At 46.8% G+C, this 16,783-nt stretch overlaps 1 protein-coding gene across 1 annotated transcript in view; it reads left to right on the plus strand.

The window, feature by feature from the left end:
- LOC126413293 (phorbol ester/diacylglycerol-binding protein unc-13-like) overlaps window positions 1–16,783 on the plus strand; it is a 184,988-nt gene that overhangs the window by 112,044 nt on the left and 56,161 nt on the right. The window contains exon 4 of the mRNA XM_050083193.1: window positions 1,126–1,393. Coding sequence (XP_049939150.1) covers window positions 1,126–1,393 — 268 coding nt within the window. The remainder of the gene's footprint in view (window positions 1–1,125; window positions 1,394–16,783) is intronic.

The raw sequence follows: 16,783 nt of genomic DNA on the forward strand, positions 1-16,783 counted from the left end.
TCATAAGAAGTACAAAACAAATCGTAAAACAATTTAGAGAAGATATCTGTAGTTCAAATGGTTCAAATGGCTCTGAGTACTATCTGAGTACTATCTGAGGTCATCACTCCCCTAGAACTTAGAACTACTTAAACCTAACTAACCTAAGGACGTCACACACATCCATGCCCGAGGCAGGATTCGAAGCTGCGACCGTAGCAGTCGTGCGGTTCCGGACTGCAGCGTCTAGAACTGCGTGGCCACCATATGTGTGGTGCGAAAATTGGCAGTTGACCCTACATAACGAAAGGTGTGACGTCATCCACATGAGTGCTAAAACGAATCCGTTAAACTTCGATTACGCGAAAATCAGTCACATCTAAAGGCCATAAATTCAGTTAAATACCTAGGAATTACAATTAAGAGCAAGTTAAATTTAATGGAACACACAGAAAATGTTGTGGGGAAGGCGAACCAAATACTGCGATTTATTGTCCGAATACTCACAAGATGCGGCAGATCTAGTAAAGAGACTGCGTACATTACGCTTGTGCGTCTTGTTTTGGAGTACTGCAGCGCGATGTGAGATCTTTACCAGGTGGGATTAACGGAGTACATACAGAAAGTTCAAAGAAGAGAAGCAGTTTTTGTGTTAGCTAGGAATAGGGAAGACAGTGTCACGGACATGGTACAGGATTTGTGGCGGACATCATCAAAACAAAGACGATTCCCGTTGAGCCCAGATCTTCTCACAAAATTTAAATCGCCAGCTATCTCCTCCGAATGAAAAAAATATTTTGTTGACGCCGACGTATATAATAAGAAACCATCATCATAATAAGGGAGATGAGAGCTTGCACCGATAGATATAGGTGTTCTCTTTTTCCGCGCGTTGTTCGAGAATGGAGTAAGAAAGAATTATTGTGAAGTTGGTTCGATGAACCCTCTGTCAGGCACTTAAGTATGATCTGTAGAGTGTCGATGAAGATGTAGATGTAGATGAAACAACCTTATAAGTTTTTCAGGCTGTTTGTGACCATCATGTATAAAAAGTAGGAATTTCAGACTGTGGCCCCCTCTCGAAAAAATTTCCGCGGACGCCGACGACAGGGTGTGTTAAGCGCAGGCACGTCGGTGTTTTCGCAGCCGGCTACTCGGAAGACAGCGACTACACGAGCGACCTGAACTACCCGGTGGGCGGGCAGCACGCCAACTCGTCGGCGTCGCAGTTCCGGTCGGCGGCGCACGACATGGCCACGCCCGAGACCAGCCGCGAGAACTCGTACGAGCGCGACGAGCACCTGTCGCCGTACGGCACGTCGCACGGGCAGGGCCGCCACGACGCGTACGGCAGCGCCGAGGACATGGAGCCGCTCTCCTACAACAGCAGACCCCGCGGCTACAAGGAGTACAGGTAGGCGTGGGTGCGGACCCTCTCCGGCACTGCGCGCAAGTCTTGTCCACCACAGCCGCACACTCTAGGTCACGTGGACAGGGGCGGGCGAGCAGCCAGGCCAGTGCTCCCCAACTCTGTGATAACTAACCCTGAACCGTGAACTGACATTTTCTGAGGGGTAAAAGGATATGGGTCTCACACATTTGGATCAAGAAAATAAATTATTTTTAAATGATCATTACTACAGCCACTATTTTCTAAGACTGGAATACTGATTACATACACTGATCAACCAGAATATTATGATTACCTACCTAGTAGCCTGTATGTCCACTTTTCGCTCGGCGTTGAAAGCAATCAGGCCTTCGTAGGTTTTGGAGGGGGTTGGCACTACATCCTCACACGCAAACCACCTGATTCCCGTAAATTCCGGGCAGGGGGCGGGGGGAGGGAGGGCGGAGAGTTATGAGGGCACATACCAGATATTTTGTTGAAAAATACCATACCATCGTGATGGGGTGTGCGCGGTCTGCAGCCAGTGTGTGATACTCCTTCGCGGTCATCGTGCCTTGCGCATCTCCAGTGGATCCGCGTATGCCCACGTGAATGTTCCCCAGTGCATCGGTGAGACGCCGCCAGCTTGTCTCCGTCCCACAATACAGGTATCGAGCAGCTGTTCCCCTGGAAGACGACGGATTGGCGTCCTCTCGTCGGTATGACGCAGGTGCTATCGGGATTCGTCAGACCGTGCAACGCTCTGCGGCTGCGCCAACAGGCAGTGCCAGTGACTCGCAGTTGCCGATGTCGTCGTGTTAACATTGACACACGCATGGGTCGTCGGCTGCGGAGGCCCATCGTTAGAAGTATTCGGTGGTCTGTGTGTTCAGATACACTTGTAGTCTGACGTTACTTCCTCTACAGTTCGCCACCTTTGCCGTTTTACCAGGCTCCGCAGCCTACGACGTCCGACACTTGTTATGAGGGGTGACCGCCCAACACCCCGACATCTGGATGTGGGTTCACCTCGGTTTCACCATCTGTTGTAGACACTTACCAAAGCACTCCTCGAACACCCAACAAGTCCTGCAGTTTCAGAAATGCTCGTACCGAGCCTCCTGGCCCTCACAACTTTTCCTCGGCCAAACGCAGATAGATCGCTCGCCTTCCCCATCCTACACACAGACAGCACGGCCGCTGTCAGTCCTCCTTGAGTGTGTCTGACCGGCAGGCATTCCTCGGCAGGTGACGCTGCTATCGCCTCGACGGATTTATATTTGTGGGCTGTGTTTATGTGGAATGGACTGGGTCCTCTGGACGTTCGGCTACTTGGGCACCATTTGCAAATATTCTTGAACGTCACGCTCCCAAACAACGATGAAATTTTTATGGATGACAATACGCCACGTTACCGGGGTAGAGCCGTTCGGCATTAATTTGAAGAATGTCCAGACAGTTCGAGAGAATAGCGTGTCTACCTAGATCGTCCGACACGTATCCTATCGAACATTTTTGGGACGTAATCGAGAGGCCAGTTCGTGCTCAAACTCCTGCACCAGCGACACTTTCGCAATTATGGGCGGCTGTAGAGGCAGCATGGCTCAATGTTTCTGCAGGGGACCTCCAACGACTTTTTTAGCCCATACCATACCATGCCATGTTGTTGCACAATACCGGGTGAAAGGAGGTCCGTCACCACATTAGCAGGTAACCCATGACTTTTGTCATCTCACTATTATGTTACATAAGGACTGAGAAAGATATAACAATGGCAGCCTGGCATTGTCCGTTTCCACAGTGTTGTCACTTCCGCTGAACAAATATTGTTTCTGTTCTGCGTCAGTCACAAATTCCTATTTAGTTGACTGTGGGTTTGAATGGTTACAGGTGGAAGGCATCTTTTACATACATGTTCTTAGGGGCAAGTGATGACGATTTCGCCCAGAAGTATGTGAAGTAGCAGAGATATTAGATTATGGATTGCACCGTTAATAATTACAAAAATCAGCGGCAAAACGTATGACATACCAGATGGTTTGTATAAAAGGTAATTTAACATCGTTAAACTTTATCTTTCAGCTGCACTTTACAACAGAGGCTGGTGTAATAGCCTTACGCTTCAATCTTTACACCACAATAGCCAAAATGTTGCAGCCTTGCTTTTCAGTTTTATATTTATTGGATTTGTAGTGAATCGAGAGTTCTTTTGATGTCTTGCATAAAATGACATGCAGATTACTGATTACATTGTCACACATTGGCAGCAATGATTACATGAATAATCTAATGAAAAAAAAGCAAAGGGTTACTAGAATAGGGAGTTATGTAAAAATGAACGAGATTAATTACAGCACCAAAACATGAAATACTTGCGTTTATTACAATACCATTCACAGAAGAAAATAATTGAAAATCTCAGGGCCGATTTGAGTGGATATGGACACGACTTTTTATTAAGGGGAAAGAGAGGGGAATGAGTCGCGTAAGCATCCTTCAGAATCATTTGTCGTGTGGTGACGACGGCGGCAGGCGCTGGGTTGGTAGGGAGAGTCGCCTCATAACTGTGCGGTGCCGAATCGGCTGCTGCACTCTGTGAACGCCTTGCGGCAAGTCTGCACGTTGACTGCGCATTGTGGGTTGCTGCAGTACCACGGTGCCGGGAGGCGCGTGTAGACCATTGATGGAAGAGCCCCCACGTCCTCTCGCTTCCGTGCTGTCTCACCGACCGTCCCTTCACTTCTCGTCACTTTGCTACGCTCAACGGCTCCTCGAATTTTTCGTTCTCTGGACATTCTTCTCGGTGGGCTCAATTTGCAGTGACACCCAGTGACTGATCTCCGTATCATGTCCACACCTCCCAGAGGGACTAGAATTTTTATATCTTGTGTTGGCTTGTTTGTGCCTCGAGAATTCGCGTCTTTCCCACATATTCAATGTGAGATCTGCATTTCTAAGTTGCTGCGAAAGCAGCCACACAACACATTTACGTCATGGCTATCTCTGCACGAGTCTTCGACAGTCTCAGGTTCGTGCTTCGTCTAAGAGCCTACCGATGTCTGTGATTTATGTGCGTCCTCCATACTATACAGCAAACATTTTTTTAAGCAGACAGACCTTTTCTGTAATTCTTTAGTTTTAGTCTCCGTCCTGTGCGAGTTCTTGGCGCTTGGTGTTTCTGCTCCATCCCAGTGTCTGCAGGGATCCGTGGCAAGTTTCCTACACGCTTCTCATTGAACGCCAAGCTCTTGAAAAGGTGTCCATTCTCAAGCGGGCAGAGGGCCTCCATCCACCTACCCCCTGCGTCGCTGGCACTCAATCTATCGGGTATGACTTTCCACTTGACCTGGGCCACTGCACTGTGAACCGGAGAAAGTGGCCTCCCGCCGAGGTATCACAACTTGCAAAATGAGTATTAACAAGCGTTATAGCACTGCCTTTTCAAGAGCTTTACAGTGCCATTAAAAAATATATCGTTTCAGTTTAAAAAATCATAATTGTTTAAATATCTCAGTTAATACAAGAGTTGAATTCACTAGCAAACAGTGATTTAGATTCCCTCCCAGCCCTAGTACCAATGTAGTGGAAAGGTCAGAGATACTCGGGCTTGTTCCCGACGATGGTGTCATTGCAGCTACAGGTATGTCATGTGGGCGCCTCCACTGACATAGCAGTGTCCGTAAATACCGTGGGTCCGCACTACCCTGGAAATTCTCGCTACTCTCTGTATCCTTCGATGCCCACCATTGGTAGCACAGTGATCGACTTAACCTCTATTTACATTTTTCGATACGTGTCGTTCCCCGGACTGTTTTCACTTGTTTGCGATGATTTTCGCTACAGTCTGTACTTGTTTCTGGATAGCCGTTCAAAATGGTTCAAATGGCTCTGAGCACTATGGGACTTAACATCTATGGTCATCAGTCCCCTAGAACTTAGAACTACTTAAACCTAACTAACCTAAGGACGTCACACAACACCCAGTCATCACGAGGCAGAGAAAATCCCCGACCCCGCCGGGAATCGAACCCGGGAACCCGGGCGCGGGAAGGAATAGCCGTTCACTTCGTACACTTTGCTGTCGTCAACCATAAAAATCGCCTATTTGTTGCTCTGGCCTCTGTGGCACCGTCAGTGCGAGTGGTCATATGTGGTGCTCCACCTGTATCTCTTCGGTCAATATGTTTTGCTGAAAACGTTTCGATATCTGGAACCTGTCACGAAAGAAAAGGAGTATTACCCCCTCCATAGTTGTACGTCACTGCCGCGATGTCCTCTGGTAGCACTAGATATATTCGACCCTCATCCGCATATTTTTCTTAGCACTTCCTTGAATTTTATTACGAAATCTCTGTGGGAAGATACTACCGTCATTCTGACCTCCTATGGTAATTCCTTCTTTCCCAAACTTGCCTCATTCTGCATAGTGTTCCACCGGTAAAATAATGCTCATGATGTCTCTGTTACGTAAAAGTGAAATTCTCATTCCTCCTCTTGAACTGCGATCAGCTAAAGTGACTAGTTATGAGGTCTCGTGTTTGAAGACCACGGTACAGAGAAAGTGGGAAGAACCTCTGGTTTAATATGCTTACGTGTGCAGAGGGAGCTAAACGTTTACTAATTAGGAGTTTTAATTCACAAAATGAAAAATAATTCGTGACGAATGTAGTACAGTTTCGTGTAAGATCTTCTGCAAAAAGAGGTATGCAAGTAATTTGCGATTACGTGCTTTCCAGATGGGTTAATTTGCGGAAATAGTGCAACGTTTCTGTGTCGTTCACATCATCTGCTGACAATTTCGACAAACTAATCCGATTCTGAATCTACAACTTTATATTGATTCATCTCGCCCAGAACGACAAGAAGAGCCCATAAACGTAAATAGCCATTTCATTTCCCTTGAAAACCGCTTGTAGCAGTCGTGAAATCCTCAACATTGTATGACCAGATGGTTCTCAGAATATAAACAGAAGCACCCAGTCACTTTAACTCTCATACTCTTTTAGCAGTGTCCTACAGTAACTAGGCATTTGCACTGTACAGTTTTATCCTGTTACTACTACTTGTCAGACTCTGAAATTGATTTAAATGGCGATCACGCAAACAGAAGTACGTATAATTATCTTACTGATGTGCAAGTGGTTTTAACACAAGGAAATAAAATGAATGTCTTGTACTCCATATTGTACCAGCCAGCACTCAAATAGAAAGTGATGTCTGGCAAAGTTGTGTAGGGCGTATCTCCTTTTGTGGCGTGCTATGATACTATCACATTCAAGAGAGCATAATTAAATTCCTGACAGAAGGATTTGGAATTTAAAATCGTGGTTGACTAAAGTTTTCTCCAGATAATATCTTAACTCACCAACTACGACTCATACATCGAACACTGAGCGCTGAATTGTGTCATTAACAGACACATTTGAAAATGTGTCAAACTGAGCTATATTGCACAAATAACTATCATTTGATTGACGCATTGTTTCAGCAGGGAAGCATTAAACGTCTGCATTTTTGACGGGAGGACCTACCACAAAAATATGGCTCGAATTTAACGGGCCTGACAGGCCATTTGTAATAATTAGCCACGGCTAGCCTTCGCGCTTGAATGTGTGTCAGCCGGCACACAGGCGAGACAGTATGACACCGGGGTCGAAGTCCGGAACGAGATGGGACGAGACGGCGCACGGCGCGAGACTATTTATAGCGTCCGCTATCGACCGTGGCGCCACGCTCTGCCACCAGCGTCGCAACGCACCATCTCTCGGCCGGCGCAAGAAGCGCGTTCGCTTTCAGTTGACTCCGACAGGTGGCACGACAAGGAGTTGGGAAAGAGTTTTAAGCTCACAGGTCTTCCGGAGGCTTTAGAACTACGGCGCCGTTTTCGAAGTACACAGTGATGGATGATTCAGCATTGCCTTTGTTTCCAACATCCATGAAGACAGGCACGAAAGATTGAGGATAGTCTCTCGGTATCATGCACACGATTCTTATCACACACCTTCCAATAAACAGTTACTGCATTAAAGCACAACACAGCTCTCAGTCATGACTGCTGCACTTACAGATTCCTGAACGAATGCCCGTCTCCCTCCTACAAACGCTATCCTTATTTACAACGTAATCGCCCATATAGGTTTTTACCTTATACCATGGTAAACGTCTCAAATCCTACTTGTCCTCAAACTTAATAAACCCGCCAGTGACACCTCCTACCGCTCCACCACCCTGACTCAGTATTCATAAAAGTCTTCAAGTCCATTGTATACCGACGCTTTCATAGACACCGAAACATTCCGATTTGTCTTTACCACTGTGTCTTACGCCCAACCTTTCTTCCAATGACCAACTCCTTTACGTTACACATCTCCTATCCCACCAAATTAACAACTGCAGTCCACCATTTTTTATATCCCTTGATCTCGAGAAATCATATGATAACGTGAGGAATTCCAGTCTCCTCATCAAGTTACAGACCTGTGCAATTCTATGTAATTGTGTTCATCTTCTCAACGTCTTTCTAAAGAACGGCCCTTCCTATGTCACCTTCAACGACACTAATTCGCGTATTTTCGTATTACAGACCCTGTGCCCCAAGGATTTGTCCTCTTTCCACTGCTCCACGTGTTACATGCAGCCAATATGCCTACGCCACTTTCTCCGGCACAGCTCCCCCTGTATACCGATGACACCAACATTCCTAGCCCTCTACCCCGTCCACAAGAAATCCCAACAGACCCTCCAGATCCATCCCAAACTAATTACTTTCTGGTGCAACTAGTGGCTACTCACAATAGACTCTTCCAAAACCCAGGTAACAATAACAGAAAGAGCCATTCACAGCTTCCAACAACACAACGTTTACCTTTTCATTTACAACCGTCAAATCGAGTTAACTAGTACAACAAATTACCACAGACTAATCCTTGTTAGCTAGCTAAAAGGAAATCCCCACCTAATAACTATTCAACAGAAAGCCCACTATACACTAAAACTACCAAACGGCCAAATATAGGAATTTTACCATTCCACAGTCCACCAAACCCATAAACGCGTCGTCCGACCCATCATCTACTATGCAAATGTAGCATGGATTTCCGCTAATCCAAGTTCTGTCAAGCACTACAGATTTTAGAACACCATACATACCGCCCAACGTTTTGAATCTGCTTAACCTGCCCCCTATCATCCCATAAAATTCCTCATCCTTGTCTTCCACATTGAACAGCTACGTATATCAGAATTTGGCCGCAAACGTGACGACAGTTATTCCCTAGCCCGTTCCCCCGTCTATGATCCTAATACTCCAACATGTTCCCACAACACTAAACACATACGCTCTCCACATCCTCTCCCAACGAATCTTTAATCACGGTCCATTTCTCGACAGTGAAATCCGCCTATATATAGCGATATCAAAAAGAAACTGGCTCAGGAAATATTTCACGTACCTTAAGGCAGGCAACACAACTATGTAATTAGCTTCGGGTGCGTATGAATTAAGCTCATGATAGTCTTTATTACGAGGCGTACTCGGAAAGTAAAATCCGATTAGGCGCGAAATGCAAACAACTGTGAAAATCCGATGGAACTTTGTACAGCTGTGTTGGCAAATGTCTTTATGTGCTTGTCGATCGCTTCACGCCGCTCTTTTCAGTTTGGAGAGCAAAGTGATCACGTAGAAACAACAGTGTCTCCCGCCGAGTATGTGTAACTGGTGAGAGACTTGGCCCGAAGCTATGCAGCCCCCATAACATAATTGTCACGCATTTTTTTCTTCAAGTTAATTTTCAGCCGCATGCTGCATGGGTAGTAAAGGAGGTCCTGCAGCCTTTTCGATAGGAAGTGTTTGATCACCCACAATACAGCCCTTAATTAGCTCCTTCCGTTGTTCGTCTCTGCCCTCCTGAACCTCTGTCTACGAAGACAACATTTTGGCAAAAACAACGAAAGGCAGACAGGGCGTAGAGAATTGGCGAAAAGCATAGGTGGCTGCTTTCTGTGAGGAGGGTACTGGGAATTTCTCACAACGCCACGACAAATGTATAAGTCGCAGCGGCGACTGTTCAGAGAGATAGCTGCAATGTGTGGCTGAATTTTGCGATATTCACTGTGGTATACATTTCGCGACCGATCGGACCTTCCTTTCCAAACAGCTGTCGTAATTAAGGGAGATTGCCTATCTGAATGTATCAGAAATATCTTCGGTGCCACTTTTATTTTGAGCACAATGCATATAGCCTGCCTGTCCTAGCAGATCTAGCAGAACGCGCCTCTCCTTCCTCATTATCCTTACCCCTGGCTGACCCGTCACATCTTTCCCTTCTGAGTTATTGTTTAAAGAACCAACAAATCAGCCTTTTTCTTGTAAGGAACGTAACTCATGTTCGACTCTTAAAGCCACTTTTACCGCATTTTAAAATTTGAATATCGTTAGATTGAAGACTGGTGAATTTTTCACTGCTGACAACCGTAGTCCTCCATGGTGATTCCATTCTTCCATGAGTCGAAAGAGTGTGGCTCTTGAGAACAGGTGCTTCCTGTGATCTTTCAGCAAGACTCAGCCATGACTCTGGTCCTACACTATGCTAGACTGTTACGAACCAGACCAGGATCCCATGAAGTGGAGGTGTGGGTCTCCAGAACAGGTGTTCCTTGTGACCTTCCACCGGCTCCCAGTTGATTCTGGTCCTACGCCATGCTAGAGTGTCGCAACCCACTCCACGATCCAATGAACTGGAGAAGTGTGGGCCTCCACAACAGGTGATCCCTGTGACCTTTCACAGGGTCACAGTTGATTCTGGTCCTACGCCATGCTAGAGTGTCGCAACCCACTCCACGATCCCATGAAGTGGAGACGCGTGGGCCTCAAGAACAAGTGTTCCCTGTGACCTTTCACCGGGCTCCATTTGATTCTCCCATGAAGTGGAGACGTGTGGGTCTCCAGAACAGGTGTTACCTGTGACCTTTCACCAGGTTCCGTTTCATTCTACCGTGAAGTGGAGACATGTGGGTCTCCAGAACAGGTGTTCCCTGTGACCTTTCACCAGGTCCCAGTTGATTCTGGTCCTACGCCATGCAAGAGTGTTGCAACCCACTCCACGATCCCATGAGGTGGAGACGAGTGAGCCTCCAGAACAGTTGTTCCCTGTGACCTTCCACCGGGTCCCATTTGATTCTCCCATGAAGTGGAGACATGTGTGTCTCCAGAACCGGTGTTCCTTGTGTCCTATCCCCGGGTGCCAGTTGATTCTGGTCCTACACCATGCTAGAGTGTCGCAACCCTCTCCACAATCCCATGAAGTGGAGACGTGTGGGTCTCCAGAACAGGTGTTCCCTGTGACCTTTCACTGGGTCTCAGTTGATTCTGTTCCTACGCCATGTTAGTGTGTTGCAACCCACTCCACGATTCCATGAAGTGGAGACGTGTGGGCCTCCAGAACAGGTTTCCCTGTGAACTTTCACTGGATCCCATTTGATTCTCCCATGAAGTGGAGACATATGGGTTTCCAGAACAGGTGTTCCCTGTGACCTTTCACCGGGTCTCAGTTGATTCTGTTCCTACGCCATGTTAGAGTGTTGCAACCCACTCCACGATTCCATGAAGTAGAGGCATGTGGGCCTCCAGGACAGGTGTTTCCTGTGACATTTAACGGGGTGCCAGTTGATTCCGGTCCTACGCCATGCTAGAGTGTTGCCACACACTCCACGATCCCATGAAGTGGAGACGTGTGAGCCTCCAGAACAGGTGTTCCCTGTGACCTTTCATCGGGTCCCATTTGATTCTCCCGTGAATTGGTGACGTGTGGATCTCCAGAACAGGTGTTAGCTGTGAGCTTTCCCTGAGTCCCAGTTGATTCTGGTCCAATGCCATGCTAGAGTGTTGCTACCCACTCCACGATCCCATGAAGTGGAGATGTGTGGGCCTCCAGAACAGGTGTTCACTGTGACCTTTCACCTGGTCCCATTTGATTCTCCAGTGAAATGTGTAGGTCTCCAGAACAGGTGTTCCCTGTAACCTTTCACCGGGTCCAAATTGATTCTGGTCATTCGCCATGCTAGAGTGTTGTAACCCACTCCACGATCCCATGAAGTGGAGACGTGTGGGCCGTCAGAACAGGTGTATCCTCTGACTTTTCACCAGGTCCCATTTGATTCTCGCATGAAGTGGAGACGTGTGGGTCTCCAGAACAGGTGTTCCCTGTGACCTTTCAGCGGGACCCAGTTGATTCTGGTCCTACGTCATGCTAGAGTGTTGCAACCCACTCCACGATCCCATAAAGTGGAGGCGTGTTGGTCTCCAGAACAGGTGTTCCCTGTGACCTTTCACTGGGTCCTATTTGATTCTCCCATGAAGTGCAGACGTGTGGGTCTCCAGAACAGGTGTTCCCTGTGACCTATCAGAGGGTCCCAGTTGCTTCTGGTCCTACGCCATGCTAGAGTGTTGCTACCCACTCCACGATCCCATGAAGTGGAGATGTGTGGGCCTCCAGAATAGGTTTTTCCCTGTGACCTTTCACCAGATCCCATTTGATTCTCCCGAGAAGTGAAGACGTGTGGGTTTCCAGATCAGGTGTTCCCTGTGACCTTTTACCCAGTCCCAGTTGATTCTGGTCCTATGCCCTGCTAGAGTGTTGCAACCCACTCCACGATCCCATGAAGTGGAAACGTGTGGGCCTCCAGATCAAGTGTTGCCTGTGACCTTTCACATTGTCCCATTTGATTCTCCCATGAAGTGGAGACGTGTGGGTCTCCAGAACAGGTATTCCTTGTGACCTTTCACCAGGTCCCAGTTGATTCTGGTCCTACGCCATGCTAGAGTGTTGCAACCCACTCCACAATCTCATGAATTGGATATGTATGGGTCTCCAGAACTCGTGTTTCCCGTTACCTTTCACCGGATCCCAGTAGACTCTGGTCCTACACCACGGTAGTCTTTTGGTTTCATTTATTAATGACTCATGGCAACTTGAGCTTTCAACACATCTTCCAGTATTCAGACCTCGACGGTCCATTTTCACACTGTGCCTATAACCGCACACCATTATTTATGTGGAAGAATGGTTATTTTTTGTGCTGATAATACTGATAATGAAAGTAGCCCAAGGGTGAAGTTTTAATGAAATCATCACTCAGGCACAGAGTCAAGGTGTCATTTGTTAACAATTCCCGTTTCCTACAGTGTCTTAATCAAACTATGTCTTAATCATGAAGTTTGGACAGGTTCTGATTTCTTAGGTTCTGTTTTCTAGATTGCATCTTTCTCTCTTTTAATTTCTCACCAGACTCTCTCTAAAGAAATTACAAAATTAACAAGACATTTGTATCTAGTATTAGTTGCTTCTGAGTGGCAAAGCTTTCTTATTTATACTATCACTAAGGTCTGCTTTTAACTCATAAGATGTTTCGACTATAATTCTCGCCACAGATCCGATAGTTTGCAAGATAGAATGAGGTTGGGCTCAGCGAGGATAGTGACAGACATAAGTGAAACGAAGTTTCATTGCCGCATGATGATAGGTGAAACTTTCGCCGTTTTTGATGACCTGGATGTGTCAAAAGCAAGCCTAACGGTCCAATGCGGATGACTGAGAGCCGTTCCATCTCTGCCAGTAGGGAATGGAGGCGCAGGTGGAGAACACGGCCGTTGTAGGCCTTCTTGACCTTGGAGCCGCTGTCAGGGAGAACACGCCAAACACCATCACCCGATTTCCAAGAAATTTTGCTCACAGGAAGAGTGATCAAAATAAGCGAACACGGAGATACTCCATCGTTTCTGAGAAAACAATGGTCGAAGTTTCCCACGTAATTGAGATGCGTTTCAGCCGGCAGGAAGCTCAGCCGAGGTGGTGGTACAGCGGATAGCCCCTTCATGACTTCATACATTTGCAACCCGTGGTCGAAACGCGATTACTGTTTTTAATTCATTTATCTACACCTGTCGGTAGAAGCGTTGCTATACGAAGTTATGAGATATAGGGGCGTTATATTAACTATAAAATTACAACAGGGTCTCGCAAGCGTCACACATTCAGTACATAATATACGTGTGTATGGTATTCCAGGGGTTTAAATTTTAATATTCTTAAATTTCAGAGTTATATCAGTACTTATATTTTGCTCTTATGTTCATTCTTCTGAACGATTTGCTGCTTCCCTTTGTATGATTCCGAATAGTAACGTTCGAAAAATACACTCCTGGAAATGGAAAAAAGAACACATTGACACCGGTGTGTCAGACCCACCATACTTGCTCCGGACACTGCGAGATGATCACACGCACGGCACAGCGGACACACCAGGAACCGCGGTGTTGGCCGTCGAATGGCGCTAGCTGCGCCGCATTTCTGCACCGCCGCCGTCAGTGTCATCCAGTTTGCCGTGGCATACGGAGCTCCATCGCAGTCTTTAACACTGGTAGCATGCCGCGACAGCGTGGACGTGAACCGTATGTGCAGTTGACGGACTTTGAGCGAGGGCGTATAGTGGGCATGCGGGAGGCCGGGTGGACGTACCGCCGAATTGTTCAACACGTGGGACGTGAGGTCTCCACAGTACATCGATGTTGTCGCCAGTGGTCGGCGGAAGGTGCACGTGCCCGTCGACCTGGGACCGGACCGCAGCGACGCACGGATGCACGCCAAGACCGTAGGATCCTACGCAGTGCCGTAGGGGACCGCACCGCCATTTCCCAGCAAATTAGGGACACTGTTGCTCCTGGGGTATCGGCGAGGACCATTCGCAACCGTCTCCATGAAGCAGGGCTACTGTCCCGCACACCGTTAGGCCGTCTTCCGCTCACGCCCCAACATCGTGCAGCCCGCCTCCAGTGGTGTCGCGACAGGCGTGAATGGAGGGACGAATGGAGACGTGTCGTCTTCAGCGATGAGAGTCGCTTCTGCCTTGGTGCCAATGATGGTCGTATGCGTGTTTGGCGCCGTGCAGGTGAGCGCCACAATCAGGACTGCATACGACCGAGGCACACAGGGCCAACACCCGGCATCATGGTGTGGGGAGCGATCTCCTACACTGGCCGTAGACCACTGGTGATCGTCGAGGGGACACTGAATAGTGCACGGTACATCCAAACCGTCATCGAACCCATCATTCTACCATTCCTAGACCGGCAAGGGAACTTGCTGTTCCAACAGGACAATGCACGTCCGCATGTATCCCGTGCCACCCAACGTGCTCTAGAAGGTGTAAGTCAACTACCCTGGCCAGCAAGATCTCCGGATCTGTCCCCCATTGAGCATGTTTGGGACTGGATGAAGCGTCGTCTCACGCCGTCTGCACGTCCAGCACGAACGCTGGTCCAACTGAGGCGCCAGGTGGAAATGGCATGGCAAGCCGTTCCACAGGACTACATCCAGCATCTCTACGATCGTCTCCATGGGAGAATAGCAGCCTGCATTGCTGCGAAAGGTGGATATTCACTGTACTAGTGCCGACATTGTGCATGCTCTGTTGCCTGTGTCTATGTGACTGTGGTTCTGTCAGTGTGATCATGTGATGTATCTGACCCCAGGAATGTCTCAATAAAGTTTCCCCTTCCTGGGACAATGAATTCACGGTGTTCTTATTTCAATTTCCAGGAGTGTAGAAATTCCGTACACCGTGAGCATCGCGCAAAGGCAGTTTCGCCACGGTCACATTTCTTCGTATGAATCTCACTCGGGAAACAAACTTCGTTATCACTGCTGAAGATTTATCACTTTGGCATTAATTTCGCGGCAGCACATGCATAAAAGTTTTCCAAAAACTGACACTTGCAGTTGGCTATGTATCTGTGCACGGATTTTTACTGCATCGTGTCTACTTGTGATATACCTTGGCCGTGTTGTGCTTTTCCGCAGATTTCGGAGGAAGTGTTTTGTTTGCCTGTAGAAATATACGTCACTGACTTCACTGAGTGGCGTACACCTCCGAGGGATAACTTTCAACGGACAGGTTGGTATTCCATCTTCATTCAGGAGTAACGAAGGATCGCTCTGATAGGTAAGGGAAAAACAGTAATGTACTTTCGAACATGGGGTGCAGAAGTGCTAGTACGTGATTTTAGCCACTGCGCCACCGCTTCAGTTGAACTTATTACACCCTAAAAGGCTCATAAAATACCTCGAAGACTTTGACCATCGTTTTATCAGAAATGGTCGATTACCTGCGGATGAGCCAAGATACGTGAGCACTTATTTTGACCCCTCTTCCACTCTGCAAAATTGCTGGGAAATATGGAATGGCACTTGCCGTGTTCTCTTCGTGTCTGCACCCCAGTTCATTCCTTCAACCAGAGAAAGAACCTTGCCAGAACCGGGATGGAACCCGGATCCTCGGAACAGCAACCAGAAGCAATTAATGCTAAGCTTCTCAGGTGGATACCTAGGTACGGAGTTGACTTAAATTACATGTTTCTTCTACTGTTGAATATTGTGACGAAGTAGAATCTCTGACTGTTACGTTCTTGTTAAAGGACTTCACTGTCACCTTTGATTGTAAAATTGTTATTCATAACATTTGTATTGCAGTTTCGGCCGTGCGGCAACTATCAAGTTGAGAGCTGTGAAAATTCTGCTTCAGGACTTGTCATAACTTTAAAAGATAGCTTACAGCTATATATTTTTAAGTTGTTGGCGTGTAGCCGACTGAAGTATAATGTTCGCATTACTCCTCCTGATAATGGTCACACAGACAAAATTACAATAGTTGATTTTATGAATAAAATTTTTTGTAATCAAAGGCGCCCGCGATATCCTTAAAAGAATTCATGTGCCTGTGGACGCTCCCCAAGGGACGTTAATCAGTCTTACTCCTTATCTGATAACGAAAATGATGTCGACCCCTTGAATTAGTTATTCTATCTTTTGTACATTTTAATTACTTAGCACCCATTTCCTATTTACAGATACACTAAAACTAACAGTGTTTAGTTAGAGCTGTTGTTATAGTTGTATTTTATTATAATTCAAAAAAGAAACAAAATTTTGAACTTGTAGAATACCACAGACATACATAACTGACAGTTATATTTACTCACAAATATAGTTTTTACAAAATAATTAATACATTAATGATTGTAACAAATAGGAATCACTTTACTCTTTTTGTTTCACACAAGAAATTCCTATGAGAACGTAGTTTTTCGCTGCGACGTTCTTGGATAAACGTTATACTGATTCCTTGCCACGTCAGATTTGTATGTAAACTCAAACTTCCGACGATATCTTCTTTCGTTATTGTTATAAATTATCTGTGGATGGCGTCGTTCTTCATTTAGTTGGACGAATTTCGTCATGGCAACGTCACGACGTCACGGAATTTCCATATGCTACCAGAGATTACGTCGATGGCTGTGCGTTATAGCGATGCAGATTCCGTTAGATGGTGAATATACAGTTTATATCCTTACTGCCTTAC

Source organism: Schistocerca serialis, chromosome 7, assembly GCF_023864345.2.
Source record: "Schistocerca serialis cubense isolate TAMUIC-IGC-003099 chromosome 7, iqSchSeri2.2, whole genome shotgun sequence".
Lineage (NCBI taxonomy): Eukaryota > Metazoa > Arthropoda > Insecta > Orthoptera > Acrididae > Schistocerca > Schistocerca serialis.